Raw genomic sequence first — 16,886 nt, 5'->3', positions numbered from 1 at the left:
ATAAGACTGGTCTCCCTCATATTGTCACACAAAGATCAGAGCACAGACTACACAGATGTGTACAAACAAACAACACAGATGTACAGCAAGCGTCTGTGACTGAAGTCCAATTAAGCTGTTTGGAAATTGTCTGTTAGAGACGCCCTTACTGAAATCGTGGCATGAGCTGCAGTCCAAGAATGCTTTTACATGGCAAGATTTAAGGCCAGAAATGGAAATCCTGTGTAATGGAACATCAAAATAAGTCAAGCATTTTACATAGCACTAATAAGTAATGCACAATTAAGTTGCAGAAGAGACTGCTCAGTAACTATTGCTTAAATGCAAGGTGTTTTTACCATTAAGTTTGCATTCACTTAACCAGTTTTCTTCACTGTAATGCCTTTTGTTTGGGGAGTAACATCTAGTAAGTAACATCCTTGTATTTCTTTCACAGATAGCTGTTATATAAAGCTGTGTGGCTTAGATCTAAATAATTAGCTATTTGTGATAAGAATTTAAAGACATTTGATGCAAAATCTTTTAGGAAGTTTCATGTAAAGGATTATTTTCAGTTATTTTATGTTGCTCATTCTGGAATACTTATTTTAAGCACCCATTTTAGCACAACCCTATGCATGCTCAAGAGGTTGCATAATTTTTTTTTCATATTTTCCACATCATGGCCATGAAGCTTTAGCATGTATAAAGCCTACTGAAAGGTAAGAAGCCAAGGAGAAAACAAAGATTTATTTATTCAAAATCAGCATTCCTTACTCATTATGAGAAATTAAATCTCACTCCTGTCACAAGCTGCCAAAAAGCAATACTTCCTGCTCATCAGTGGCAGAGCTTTGAATGTATCAGACAGGGGCGTTCCCACATCCATTTCCTTGGCATTTAAACTCTCTCTGGTGGAAAGACAACGCCCAATGCACCAGGACCCCAGTACACCTCAACCTACCAGAGCATCTTCTAGCTCTCAGTTGTCAAAGGAGAAAAATCACATAGTCCCAGCATATGTGATCTTTGTAATCCTAATTGGAAGTGATCTTCACTCAGCTAACAGCAACTGCGCTACACGCATGTACTGTGCAAATTCAGACTCAGAACATACCTTTACTACATAGTTAATTAATGCACAATTCCACCCCCACCTTAATACTCACACCCTCTGGGCACAGAAATGCTTATAGTTAAAACTGCTTATTACCGTGAAATGTCCTGTAGCCTAAAATACACTCATCATTCACTCCCAAACTAGGTTAACAAAATGAATATTAGCTTGAATAGAAGTAGTCCAAGCTGTCTTTGCAGGCTTCATTACTTGCATTCCAGTATGGCCAGTTTGGTGCAGCTGTATCTTTCACTGGTTTACTTCAGTAATGCAGCAGGAGATGAACTCGTGTTTAATTTCTCCAGAAGTGCATTTAAAAACAGAGCTGCAGTTTCACATAGAAGTAGTAATAATAATAATAAAAAAGCATAGAAAGTGATTAGGTATATAAGTTTACCGAACAGAAACTGAAATACAGCCCATTAAGACAAAAAAAAAAAAAAAAAAAAAAAAAAAAAAAAAAAAAAAGTCCACAAAACACAAAAGTCTCCAGTCTGAGTAAATGGTCAACAGCCAGGGTAAGCTGCAGCTCAAGTTAACATGCGGGCAGTAAGGACATTTTGCTAACAGAGAAGCTCAAGTATTTCTTTGAGTACGAATACTCCCTTACAATTATGCAATTCAAATTAAAATGTGACTTTAGAGAACATAAACTGATGCCTGAGCTTTTACTTCAGAGATTTGACATCAGAAATAAAGCAGTAAAAATGAACCACCAAATATTTAGAAGGCTCAAGGCAAAAATTCACTGGCTTAAACAAAGGCAGTATGGACTCACGAAATCTTTATAATGAAGTCATTAGTCTAAGTAACTGAAAAAAGAAGCCTGAAAAAGCATAAGGAGCATTCATAATCAAATGCAAGACAAGTACCAAAAAAAAACCAAAAGCAGCTGATAGCAGCAAGCAGGTGTTCCCGAGCCAACACAAAGTTTTCATAGTTGTATGTAAATCTTGCAAATAGACAATTTCACAATTGCTACCTTCAAGAACTCAAGAGATCAAAACCAGAATCTACAGAATGACAAGAGTAATGTATTTTGCTTCAGCTGCTTCTGCAATTAACATCAAATAGAATTACATTTTTTTCATGAAATGAATATTTCTCATAATTTCTGACCTAACCTTCATACTACTTAGATCTGCCAGCTGCGATTGCAAGTCGATGCCACCCTCAGTCTGACAGGGGAAAAAAACAGTTCACATTATGAAGTTAAAGGGAGGCTTTCCTGACACTTTTTGAAATACCAGAGAGGAGTACACCTTCATCATAGCCGGATGATTTGTAAAACAACAGAATTCTAACCTGCTCGCTTCTCCCTGATGAGTGGCGACCACATCTCACTTCCTTTCTCTCTGACCTGCTGAGCACAAACCTGCAAGTGTTCAGGGACACAGTACAACATGGTTCTTTCTTGTAAAGCATATCCTAAGAATCTCTTTCGTAACAATATGCTATTTCTCCTCCTCAGGGCATCCGAACCATGATCAGAAAACTTCATAACACGGGAAATGAATAGAAGTCAGGGTTTTCTTAACATTATGCAGAGTATTTTCAAGAAAAAAAATCTAAAAGCTAATAAAAATTATAAATAAATAACAGAAAACCATTTCCTCTAAAACCTGTTCACAGCTAAAGTGACTTAAATCCGTACCATATATTATCACTCACCCTATGAAACAGCTTACTTACAAAGACAGGTTTTTATGTAGATCTGACTCAAGGGCAAGGGAACACTGCCCTCAAGCATGAAGATCTACAAATATACTTCTGGATATCCAAGACACTTGCACTCCATATGGCTCAACAATGCAGAGGGCAGTGATTCTCAGACAGCTTTCAGGCAACAGGAGGAGAAATATGCACAGACACAGAAGGACAAATGCTTCCAAATGATTACTGAATCAACAAACCCAAACTACTCAAAAAGAGATAACTGAAAGTACAGCAGAACTCGAATTTATTAACAGATTTAGTTTAATTAAATACAAATCATTAAAACTGTCAGGAGTATGTTTAATGAAATGCAGCTGAAGGCAACTTTGGATTTTATAATCTGCGAAGTGAATTTCATGCATAGTAAGCATTTCTCCGCTAGCAATCCACTGCAGGAAAGGAGTCTAAAGGTCTCAGTCGAGCCCCAAGAGAGCTTAATTTCACCCACTGTCAAGCATGAAGTAACTCTACTAAAAAAAAAAAAAAAACCACTGAACAAAACACAATGCCAAGGATGAACCTCTGAACGAGAAGAACAACAAGTAAAATAGTTCTGTTCAGCCATTTAGCTTAGAAACATCTGGCACTCAGTTCCATGATTCAGGAAAAATATGTTCTGTTATTATTCATAACACCTCTGGTATTTTGATTAGGCAACTCAGCTTCAACCTCTTGGCTAACACAGCCTTAACTCCACTGTCAAGAAAGAGGAGAGCAGGAGAGAATCATCTGGCATTTTTATGAAAAACATAACAATTTCACCTTAAATACAGACTTCCTCACACTTTTCAAAGTATCTTCCCACTACATTAGTTGCCAACACTGTTATTTTTTCCAATTCCCTCAAATCTAAAAACCAACCTTTTCAAGTTACTAATTGACATATAAGTTAACATATGATTAAACAGTCAAGAGCAATCAGTTCCATTCCTACATACACATACCAAGCAAAGCTGACGTTGGAAGGGACTGCTGGAGGTCACCTGGTTACCCAGGACTGTGCCCAGGTGGCAAGCAGATCCATTCAATTGGTATCTGTTGTGAACTATAGACTCTCCCCATAATCCACGGAAATTATGCTCATGCAGCTCTCAGGATTTTTATTCGAAGTCAAAGATTATTTGAAGTCATTAGGAGTCACTGAAAGGCCCTATACATGTGACAAATTGGAAGGCCACTGTTAAACGTTCTAGAAGAGGACATCCAGTTCACATCTCCCTCAAAAACTAAATTTAGCCTTCTGATAGCACTGTCATCATTCAGCAGTAAAAAAATAAGTTGGATTAAAGATGCACAAAAAAGGACAACTCAATATGGCACCATCATTCACCATGTCATCTACCTCTTTTCCTCTTACTCCCATCCCACTATCTTATATGTTACGACTGTATCATCCCAGCAATCTACTGAACTTTCCAAATATTTAAGTTCACATTCATTTATCTTGTCCCTTATCAGCACTGTTCCCACCGTCACAAGTATGATTAGTTTATTTCACAACAGACTGAGCTTTAACAGATGATGTTAGAAACCTTGGGATTAAATTCAACCCTGGGAGGACAGAAACCACATTACAGAAATCAACATTCTGTTTAAAGAAATAAGACATCAAAACCACATGAAGTATTACATAAGCAGCAGTCAGAAATAAAAAGTCTTTCCTGCGTTTTTTCCATCATTCTCCCCAGCATCAAAACAGGCTAATATAAAGCTGAAGGAGCTCAAGCAATTAATTGCAACTTTTTTAGCTTAGACACTGAAGGACAGAAATTTTAAACCTAAGTCAGACACATTAAAAAAGTCTGGTGATCACAATTCAACAATCTAAAAATGCCAGTGAAAACAGATGTCTGAACTCTCACTAGTAGGTGCATACTCATTAGAGTCTCTACAGAAAAGGAGACTGAATCTTATTATACCTAATTCACTTCTTTTCTTTTTCTGGGAAGATAAGCTGCCAGTTGCTATAGATACCTCCATATAAAAACAGGAGATAAGAACACTATATTAAAAAAAAAAAAGTGTTACTGGATTGTAATGATGGCTAGATTTCCAAGCACTGTAATAACATAGTTTAAATCTTGTATTAAAGATGAAGTTAATTTCAGGGACTATTACTATATGCTTAGCAATGACAAACATTCTAAAAAATTAGAAGTACAAGAAATCATAGCCATTCTATATGCACTAAACTTCTATTTTGTCAACTATAGCTTCAAGGAGCGTTTGAAAGATGACATTCACTGTATCAATGCACAATATATTGAGTATAGATAGACACTTGTATATAAAACCCTCCCGAAAGGTTGCCTTTGTAGGCCTGTGTGCAAACCCCGGCCTGTAAGCTCTCCAATGAATTCCCATTCATTTACTGGAGTGTGAAGAAGCTCCATGCATTCTTTCTGCCCTCTCACAGAAACAGCCATGTTGACCATACAGCCTGTCCTTCCCATGGTGCTGGCCGTGCATATCTGCCAGCTCTCCAGCCTCCTGTGAGCTATCCCACTGTGTCTCTGTGATCCCAATGAGATCCTAGCCCTGCAGCTGCATGCAGGGTTTCAATTCCTCCTCATGTGTATTAGTGAACAGGCACTTCAAGGAGCCACTCAGAAAAGTTACAAGAGCTCTCTCCACCACTCTGTCCTGAAGGCATTTCCTTACTTATGTGCATAAACTTGGCGGTCCCTTTCTGTCCTGACTGTTGGCCATGAGGGCTGTCCACATCATCCTGATCCCTTTGCTTGCCAACTCAGCCCCCAGTTTCCTCACCCTTCATCTCCTTCCCAAGTCTTTCCTTGTTTAGAGCTCTTCTGGATGAATTTTCCTCTAAATGCTTTGAAATCTTACTGCAAACTAAAAGCAAGATTAAGCCAGCGGCATGATCTGAATATATACTGAAAAAAGCTGCATGAAAATTCTATACCAGAACATAAAACCATATGAAAATATTCAATTCACTGATAAATCAAAGCTGGTATGTGTTTTTATTTTTGTCCTCTAACTTAATTAGGTATGCAGCATCTTAAATATAAATTTACTGCTTTCAATAGATCATAGGAAAGCTTTTCTCTACCTTCACCTACCCAAGTGTGCAAATGCTGAGAGCTGACAAAAACACCTCAACTTTTAAAGGTAAGTTTAACCTGTGAAAAGGCTATAAATCAGATGGCAGAAATCTTAACTCAGAATTGATACCAGAAAGCTGACAATTTTGCACTGGCACACATCGCTTCACAAAGACGAACAGCTCAAATGCCCTCAGCTTCCTCTTCAACAGAAGAAAGCACAAGCGAATCACCACCTACAGACTTCAAAAGAAAAATGTTTGTGATATTTTCACTGTTAATTAAGTCACAGGTTCACAGAGGCAAGTTTTCTAACCGAGCCCGAAGGAAAACAGAGGAAATTCGCCACTAGATGGCTCCTCCGCACGCCCAGCAGGCACTAGGCCCGTCCCAGGAGCACGCCCGGCCTCCAGAGGGGGAACCGCCGGCGCTGAGGCAGCCCAGCACACACCTTGCAACCCCAAAGCGGCTCCGCTTCTCTCCCATTCTGTATCGCTTTAAGCAGCCTTGGAATAATCCTTCAGAGAGTTTCTGGCATACCTGCTTTTGCTACGTTAACATGACTTTATGAATACGGAAAATGAGACATACTTTTCTTGGTTTTCTCCTCGCAAGCTAACTGTTCTCCTTTGAGGAAAGGAATGTAAACAGGAACAGCTCAACAACCCCAGCCCTCTGTTTGAGGTCACACTGAAGTTTGGGGGAAAAAAAGCTTAATGTTTTTGTCCTGTTTCATTAGTTTTTAAGGTATAGCACACGACAGTGGCACGTTAAATTCTAGGAACACCTATACCTGCTGCTCTGCCATTTCTTCTCTCTCTGTACAGAGCGCAGGCTCAACTTCTTCTTCCTGTTAACGTGAATACACTTATCTTCCCCTCTGCCCTCTGATCTGTATTTCAAGGCGTACAGTGAACTAAGTAGCTATAAATAAGCAATAGCTGAGCTATGATTCATAGCTTAAGTAGCTACACAAAACTTTCCAGAAAGCCATCTTGCTCCACCTGCACAGGTCTCATAACAAGCCACATAAATGCCTGTTTACGGCCGATCCTCTACTGAAAAACATCTCAGATGAACATTTTAGACAGCAGACACACAGCTGCATCTTTAGCTGATCCGTCTCTTGCCTCTATGACAACTGATCGTGAACATGAACTGCAGAACTTCCTCCTCTACAACATAACCGACATTTCCATGCTCATCTGACAGAGGACTGACTGCATTCTCTTCCCAAAAGGATCTACCTTCTCATTTGTCAAAATGGATAAAAGTGGTGGCAAACTTAGGGGGCAGAAGTTGAGTGATGAGGAATTCAAAGAGACTGACTTTTCACTACTTAACATGCTGATAAATGCAAATGAGTAAGACCAGAAGGATGACATGCACGAACATATCATTTTTCCCGAGAATAAAATTCAGTTAAACTGTTTGCCAGAATGATTCCAATCTATCACAGTTGCACAAAAAGCCTGAAACAGAATTCCAAAATGTCTACTTTTGAACTCAATGAGCTATTTTTTAAGAGTAAGTTGAAATCAGGTACTGTTCTCTAATACAACATGAAGCAGACCACAACCCACTTGTAAAATCAGCATTCACTTTGCAGTTTCTGAACAAAGGTATCCAGGTTTAAACAAGCCAATCCTCAAAGAACTGCACTGGAATGCCACAGTAAGGACAAACTGAAGCACTGCACATTACACGCGCACTACACCTAACCCTACATCCTTTGCATGCCTGATAATTTTGACAGAATGCTAAAAATGGGAAGTAGGCCTTGGGCCCCCACCTGAAAACCTGATTTTCTAACTCAAATCATAACATTTATTATCCCCGTAATGAAACAAAAATATGCCAGGAAAAAAAAAAAAGAAAAGAGGCATGTACACGGAAACAGTCAAATGCTAAAGAAATTTTAATTAGGTGAGACTGAGACATAGTTCTGCTTAGTGAAACGAAGCTAATTAGTGAATACTTAAAAAAGAGAGCAGACAAATGCAATGTAACATGGAGAAGGCTATGAAAAAAGAGCAGAACTGACAGACATAACCTAGAAATAAGTTATTTTTCCATCCCTCCTAATAGAGCACAAGATAGTCTTATTCACAAATTTTATTTGACATCACAGAAAAATATTCAATGGATTTCAAAATGTACATGAAAACGACAAACCACTGAAAATGACCAAATAAATTAAATCAATACTACTAAATACCGAGATAGCATTACTAGGCTGGTAAGACTTATATTATTTCTTCAACGGCTGTATACCACATATGGATGGATGTTTGTTTTTTTTATCACCAGTATTAACACTAAGCTCATATACTTCTGTGTTGATTCTATCAGAGTGAGTCTCAATGGAAATCGAATTTCATACCAGCTACACTCTGATGCATTAAAAAAAAGTGCTCTACAGTATGCCTATACAAATACAGATAGTGCACACAATCTCTTTGTAGTACTTTGCACAGAACAGTAAGACCTAAATACAGAAGAGGGTAAAAACTTTGTCACTAAAAAGACAACAACTGTGTTTTTGCCTTTTTATCAAGCATATGACAAAACAGTATGAGCAGCGCAAGTGATACTGCACGTATAGCAGTACACTGCAAACAGCAGTAAAGTAGCAAATGCATAAGCTAAACAGGTGCAGCTAAAATACATTTTCTTCCCTTCGTTCTGATGCCATGAAATTCACTAAGGATGGTACTTCCTAATTTTACATTTTAAACTATTAGGTAGTTATTCAAGCATGTTACATAGCTGGAGATAAGTGTTTAACATACTGAATCCGTGAAAAAATGAAAATAAAACATACCTTGTCTATTTCCATTCTCTTCATCCTATGAAAAAAGAAAGAGTGCACATTAAAAATTCACTAAATGGAGAAAATACATAGTCTTGTAACCTCGACTGTGCATTTCAATATTTCATCCTTTTTCACAAATATTCCAACACTGCAGTATTAAGGCTTTAATTCTGAAACTGCAACATAATTCCTGTTTACATAGAAAAATTAAACAGTTGCATGAAACATCCTCAAAGAAACAACTTGAAAGGCATTATCTGAAAACAAGTGTAGAAAAATATCCAAAATACTGCCATGAAGCCTAACATTGCACTGGTGTTGTTGCAAGTATGTTTCCACCCAGAAGTCAACCATATGCTGCTATCATCCACAATGTTAAATAGTATGAAAGACATCTTTCTAACACTTTTTTTTTTTAATAAGCAAGCTCTGAATATTCTTAGTGAAATTTGAAATACGAAGTTTGCTTTCCCTTCAGCGCTACTGCTAGAGGAAAAACACACTCCAAACGCTATGTAGGAAAAACTTTGAAGACTTTCCTTCTGGTCATCTCACTGTATTTTACAATTCTAACTACCATGTATTACCCACAGTCCTTTATAAAAAAAGCCTACAACTGGAATGTACTGATGGGGAAGGACATGCTTAAAATAGCATATAATTACTTCAGTTACTTTCTTGTTAGTATTTTAATATGAATGAGACTTTTGATAGAGCCTGGATAATTTCCTGTTCAGCAAAATTCTACTGAAATTTTCTAACTGAGATGGTTAAAATATGGAAATGTGTTTTCTTTCTGAACTGTGACTTCATGGAAGTAATACATATTTCTACTAAATACAGGTCCTTAGACTGATACGTACTACTTAGAAAACATTTCTAACAGTTTACTTCACCTCTGCTAATTAAATCAGCCTCACCCCGAAGAGAATGAAGAGCAAGGCGACGATCACAGAAACAATCCTCACCTGTACATTCTTTCCTACTTTTAAATGGATCAGTTTTGAATTTCTAGGCCTTCTGTATTACAGACAAATCACAACCTTTTTCATATTAAATATTCTCGAAGAAACTGAACATTAATCTCAGTATACTATTCAAGAGAGGAAGACTTGATGAAAGAGAGAGAGAGAGAGAGAGAGATCTACACGAGTGCAGTACTGCAGAGTGAGACAGCTGTCCTTCCTAGGTGCAATATATTTCTTTCTTGACACACAGAAGTTACGTACAGTCTGCATCTGCAACAGTACAGAAGTTATCAGGGTATATGCTGGAGCCTTAAAAGAAACCACATAAAGATAGCTATAATACATAAAATAAATTCTAAAAAGAAAGGAGTACCAGAACTCTGTTTACTGCTCTGACTTTTTAAGAGCCGTGATTAATGATTATCATTATCACTAAATCCTTAAGTTGAGCAGTTTTGTCCGCTCTCCACTTTGGTTAAAATAAAATCTTTAAAAAAAGGCATGCTATTAGACAGATACTGCTAAAATGTATCATTATATCCCTTAACACCTGTGACAGTCAGCTTGCTTTCAACTAGGTAGGATCACCTGAGGGAACAGCAAGAATTGCTCAAGGCAAGGAATATTTACTAAGACATCTTTCTTGTAACAAGCTCCCAAGGACAGGTAAAAAAACCTTAAAATGCATGAGTCCAGTCAGTGACACCTTTAAGTTCCAACTGTAACCACTACCTTACATCAGAGGTAGCTGCAGCCATTTCTCTGATGTGGAGACAAGGTTACTACATAATTTTAAGATGGCCAGAAAGCCAGATCATAGTTACCATTGTTATATTACCAAAAAAAGCAAAAAGCAGCATACTCCCTTGCCCCAGGACCTGCACACTTTTGATCAGTGAAGAGAGAGGAATGATACTTAAGCTTAGAAATAATGACTGAGATTGTACTTAGCCACTAACCAATGTGATTTTTGGCCAAATAAGAATGGCACATGAATCAAATTTGTCTCATGTTAGAATCAAGCACAATAGGTGAATTTCATTTTTCACATAGCTTAAGTACACAGATATCCAGGAATAAAAACTTTGCAGATATTTTTTCTTCCATCCCATGGATGTGAAGAAGAGAATATAATAGTTTGGGTTAACTTACAGAAGTGCTTATCAGAGCTCGGTCCAAACAAAACTTATCTTTATAGGTAACTGAACACCTATAACAATCTAACAATCCCATGACTTTTCTTTTCAAAAACTAGACATAAAGAAGAATGAATTACTCAGATTCTGACATATCATAGAAAAACAGACATGTCTTGAGATTTACAGGTATCAGCACAGTATGTGCTGTTTGGGTCTCTCAGATGTGAATGAGAAGAACTCCTGACCCTCCCACCCCAATGTCATTTGCCATTCCTTGTGTGCAACTCCTTCTGCATGTGAAAATATCACTGTCTGTACGAGAAGATCTATGAGAAATCCAAGAGAAAACATATCCCATCACTTTGCGTTTAAGGAGTTGAATCCTGCTTATGCTATTTATTTTCAGCTACAATGTGAATGGGGTTTGTTCCGTTGTTTTTTTTTTTTTCCCCAGGAAATACTAACAAGTGCACAAAACTTGTTCAGCTCAGCCAAGACTTTTTCACTCTTTTTTCCCTTTCCCATATCAGACTTCAAACAGGGATTGGTCTCAGCTGACTATAACCTCTGTTGAAGAACAGAAATTTTGTTATGACCTGATACAGCTAGTAGTCTAAATAAGCTTCAGTAACTCTACGTCAAGGATAAAAGTTTCAGGCACAAGTGCCTGCTGTAACTGAAGTTAACTGGAAAAGATGTACTAATATTCTCCTGCAAACTTTTTTATTCAAAATAAATCTTACAGCCGCTAAAACAAAAAAGACAAGATTAGCTAAAGGCTCTTGTAGAGACATGTATCAATCAGCTATGTAGGAAGAGTGTGAAGTTTCAATAACCACTCCTTCATCTTGGTATCTACCTATTCCTCTGCCTAGCTGCAAAAGTAAGAAGAAAACTAAGAGGTAGGGTGTATCATTATTTTAAAGTAATTCATTATGCAAGTTCTAATCAATGTTATTTGAACTCACTAGAAAAAAAACCCCTTCTCAATACTCAAATCTTTATCAGTATTAAATGGACTTCCCAGCACAAGGCGCTACAGCAATTTCCAAATGGTTCAATCACAAAGGGGAATACATACCACTCTTGAATAAGGCAAACCAATTATCTGCTTAACATTTTTAAATACTCACTCTAAATAAAACCTATAAAGTACTTTAACACTATTTCTAATTAAACTAGAAAAGTTTTCTTCAGCACAGGCTGGTATTGATTTGTCTCTTGACTTAAAGAGAATTGCAAGATTCTTGTTCTTTTCAGCAGAAAGAACAAAATGTAGGAAAAAAAAGGTGTCTAACAGCCATTAATTTTACAATATTCAGAATTTTTTTCCAGGCCATTCTCTGAGGACAATGGTTTAAACAGATTCCAGTTCTGAAGAGGTAAACAATCACAACCCATGCCCCACCTCTGAAGTATACACTAAAGTGTGTACAGATGAATGAGACTGGGTTTAAATAAAAATAATAATAAAAAAAAAAACACAGAACACAACAACAACAAAACAAACTCACTTACTTTAAAAGAAAATTGAACTGCAGATTCTGGAGGGTAAACTATGAAGTGTCTTAAGGTGAAGCCAAAACCCTGAGATGTCCTCCTTAACACAACAGTTTTTGGACCAGGCCAAGAGAAAGCCTCTTCTTCCTCCGATGGTGATATAGCTTCACTTTGCTCTTTTCCATCTTTATTTTTTGATGCCTAAAATAAAAGAGACACAGACAGTAGTTGTAAATCACAATTTAGTTGTATTTTGAAAGCATTACTGTGCACTTCACTGAGAGCGTAACTTCTCCCCCCACATTCAAAATAACCGGATAATCACTGATATTGTCTTAAGAAACATTAATTGCAAAGCAGCATCCTTAGTGTTCTATCTCTGGTCGTATCACTTACCGAATTTAAGTTTCATATAAAGAAAGTCAGCGTTCAACAATACAGGTTGAACTGAACCTCAAGGAACACGTACACCTTGTTTTTATTTGCTTTTTAGTTTACTTTGATATAAATATCCGGATCATTTCTTTCTGTCTTTTAGGACTCCACTTCTGACCACATAAAGCTCACAAGCGTACAAATACAAACTCCCTTTTTCTGACTCATAATGCAGGCATGGTTTTCTCAACTAGCATCTCCTCATGTACAACAACTGATACAAATATAAAGTATAAAACTGAATAGGCTTCTTTAGCAAGACATCCTTCAATATTTTTTACTTCATCTATTATTTTTTCCACCCTTAGCTACATTCCCTGAACATTACAGTACACCAGCACTAGATACAGAAGTAATAAGGTCTAATTTCCTATTGCTGTTAGTACTACAATCCCACTTCTGGGGAAACAAGACCATTTGTTTCTTTCTTAAGGGTAATTTTATATATCTGTGACTCATGAAATAGTGGATTTTAAAAAAATATTTGCAGCTTTATATGAAATCTCCCATTTCAATTTTCAAACTGAGTGCCACATCATTCATAACAATTCAAATAAGGCTGAAAACATACAAAGAAAGTATGCAAAAACCGTATGACCCTCCTCTAAATATCCTAGTTCAACGATGCGTGAAACAAATTTAGATACCAGAGCCTATAGCCTATTCAAAGGGTATTCAAACAGAAATAATAGTCTTCTTGTCCCTCTGCAGCTCTGCTGCTGTGGCTCAGCAACCGCCTGATACGTGGCAGAATTTTCTGCTCAGATTTCTTCCTGGGCTGCCCCAAAATAATCCCTTTTGCTTTAGCCTTACAGCTGCTACATGAAAACGCAGCACTTCTTGGTAAGGTGGGCCCAGCCAACTCCAATCAGTATCTACAGAGAATACAAAGCATTTCAACTTCCACCACAGTGACAGCAATGTGTATTATGAGGAAGCTTTTGCAGCTGCTTGGTGAGATTCTTAATTCTGTATTCTGTTATGTAAAACAAAGCGTGTTTCTATACAGATGCTAAGGACACTACCCAGAAACCCACATCTCATTAAGTGCCTCGAGGAAGACAAAGAAATACTGGGCAGCCGCCTGTAAACCAGCCCTCTACCTCCACTCACCCTATTCTTCAGAGGAGAAAAGTACACAAATGAAGGAGCTGGAACCAGATACTGGACTTCTGCACAGAAGCAGTGAGCTGGCCCCATGGGACTGTGCTCCTCTGAACATCCCAGAAGGACCACTGACAGGTTTTGGAAAAGAACAGTAAACGTGAAGAGCTCAATGTCTGCACAGCCTGTCCATGTCAATCACCTTCATCCACGCTTCGAAGTCGTAGTGTGAAACAAGACTGTGCAATTAGATGACTAATGAATGAGAAATTAGTGAGAACTGAACTGCTAAGACTGGCTATCGTTTAAAGTTCGAGCAATGCAAAGATCAAGTTAAACGTGACACAGTCCTCTAGCCTGACTATCAGGGTGGTGCTGAGGTGTTTCCCACCAATCTGTTCACCCTTTGAACATGGCAGTATTTTTTCATTTCTGCACAAATGATGCACCTTCTCAGTCTTCCGTTCTCACTGCATGAGCAGAAAAACTGCCACTGAGATGACTGTTCTGATCCTATTAAAAAGGCATAACAAATAGTTCATAATAAAAACGTATCATTGGCCTCAACATTTGACAGCAACTTCCTCTGCTAAGTGTCAGGCTACAGTCCACCTATTTAATATTCCCTGCAACCTTTTTTTCTCTTCTCAGATTTTTACGGGGAACATCTGACACAGAAGTTTTGAAAATCAAACAAGTGCAGGTATCACAAAAACAAAAAACTTTAACAAACAAATATCTATCACTGTAGCTATCTAAACAGCACCCTGAAAAGCACTGAAAAGCAAGTATAAGATGTGCTTTAATCCCTCCCCCTTGACAAAAGCCTTCCTAATTAGCCTAAAGATAGTTTTAGTATGCATAACAACTGATCATTCAGACACACAGTGACCCGAGATCAAAATAGAGCCAAACTTCCCCACCTCTGAAGAGCAGGAGATGCAGTATTTGACTGAAATGGAAAAAGAAACTCTAATTTCGCTGTAACTTCACATGAACTTTTACCACTCGTGACAGCTGCTGAACTAACAGCTATTCATGGACAACAGTGTTCCGTAGGCAAATCATTTATTTCCTGAAAGAGCACACCAGAAGTTGAAGAGTTATCTTCATGCGGTCCTTGGACCCCTGCAAGGTCTGCCAGAAGCACAACAAAAAAGGCCAGTATTAATAATAAATGCGAGATGTGGTTGGTAACAGCAACTCTGAGCCCCTATACAAACAAAAAGCAATCTGAATTACAAAGAAGAGTCAACATCTGTTGAGTGACCCTGTGAAATGTCCAACCACAGCACACCCACCCGAAATATCTCTTGCCAGAGAAGGCTTTAAAAGGAACAAAAAAACGTTCTCAAAAATACAAACAAAACAAGGATTCAAGACAGCAAGTAAGAAACAGATGACGTTTAGCATAGGCAAGAATGTTATTGAAAGCAGAGATCCTACGTGGTATCTCTTGTGATCTAAAAATGATAGCAATCCAGTTACAAATATGTAAGCATCTGATATCCTTACGGTGATGGGCCTTTAAAAGTAGACTCGTGTGTTTCAAGAGAATGAAAAATGAATGCTTTATTTTCATGTCACATAAAATCTAACAAACCAGAGATTACTTTGCTGTATTCCTTACTGAAGGTCTGGATGTTTGAGTCAGTAAAATACAGTCTCTGTAAATTCAATGCTCAACATGAATGTCAGAATGCACACAACTGAGTTCAAGGACTGCAGAATCCCAGGCTACAAAAAATGATTCAAGCGTCATTTCCCTCAGGATTGCTTCATATGAGGTTTTTATACCAAGTATCTCAAAACATCATTTCCTGTTACATGCAATTACAAGGACATACAGCAGATGCTTAAGTGCCCTGTAAAACACGTATTTGGCTTTGAATATTGTATTTAACCCTGTTTTTCTGGGTAATAAAAGCATCCATGAAAAATCTGGCACTTCAATCACCAGGAGCCTGTAGAATTACATAAGATCAGTAAATAGCACCAGTGTTTCTAAATAATGCCATGTTCAAATAAAAGTAATATCAAAACAATAGTTTCACACCCAACCAGCATGGCTCCAAAGATCCTCTCATTCTCCAGCTTCTGAACAATTACTGACAGACCGACATGTGTAACACGCTAAAAACAGTCCAGCAACAGTCAACAGGGACTGCAGTACAAACCATCAGTTGTCTTCTTGGCTGTCTAAACAGATAAAACAGATACACTCTGAGTTCTGAATACTATCTTCATAGATGAATAACAGTGAACACAATACATAATTATGCCCTGCACCAATACATGAAGAAAATATAAAGATCATTTTAAGGTTGAGATTCTTTATCATCAACAGGCTCCCCTTGATCAGGTGGCCTGTAGCAGACTGACCACCAGATGTCCCTTATGGGTCTGGTCTCTACCTTTACTCCACAAGCTCTCAGCGTGGTCATGGCTGCTTTTTAGAGACAATTCTTCACAATCTCTCCCCTTTTTAACATAGAGGGCAACTCCCCCACCCCTCTTACCCTGCCCACCCTGTCTAAAATGCTTGTGGTCCTCAACCATTTGCTCTACACATTTGGTTTTAACATTTTTCTTTAATCAAACAGAATGCTTCACAAATTATGTACATAACAGCCTTATAGTGTTGCCCAAACTGTATTTTCTAGAGCCTAAATTTAACAAAAAACAACAAATAGACTAGACTGACAGGTGGGCTCACCCATCAGCAGCTCAATAAGCATAGTCTGTCTCCTGCTTCAGGATTCAGTATTATTCAACTTTCAGCTAGTCCACCAAGAAACATGCTACCTCAAACAGCTGTTTAGCTCAATGTGTATATGTTGAACAGAATAACTGGTTGATGTCACCTGATTTTCCTGATTTAACTGCCATCAAATGATTTTTTAAAACTATTGACATAAGCCAGAACCAAAAAGGATCTTGCACATCATTATCAATCCCACAATTATCCTGAGACACTAACAGGATATTCCAAACGCTATAATAAATGCTGGGCTTGCTTATAGACAGTGGCATTTCTCGTACCAGGTC

At 37.9% G+C, this 16,886-nt stretch overlaps 1 protein-coding gene across 5 annotated transcripts in view; it reads right to left on the bottom strand.

Moving 5' to 3' along the window:
* ARHGAP21 (Rho GTPase activating protein 21) overlaps positions 1 to 16,886 on the bottom strand; it is a 109,885-nt gene that overhangs the window by 52,899 nt on the left and 40,100 nt on the right. For all 5 annotated transcript variants that reach the window (NM_001398251.1, XM_015281380.3, XM_015281382.3 and 2 more), the window contains exons 2-3: positions 12,318 to 12,500; positions 8,702 to 8,726 (exon numbers count right to left, since the gene is read on the bottom strand). In NM_001398251.1, the coding sequence (NP_001385180.1) occupies positions 8,702 to 8,726; positions 12,318 to 12,500 (208 nt within the window). The remainder of the gene's footprint in view (positions 1 to 8,701; positions 8,727 to 12,317; positions 12,501 to 16,886) is intronic.

Source organism: Gallus gallus, chromosome 2, assembly GCF_016699485.2.
Source record: "Gallus gallus isolate bGalGal1 chromosome 2, bGalGal1.mat.broiler.GRCg7b, whole genome shotgun sequence".
Classification (NCBI taxonomy): Eukaryota; Metazoa; Chordata; class Aves; order Galliformes; family Phasianidae; genus Gallus; species Gallus gallus.
The sequence above is the reverse complement of the archived record's forward strand: the minus strand, read 5'-3'. Positions and strand labels throughout refer to the sequence as shown.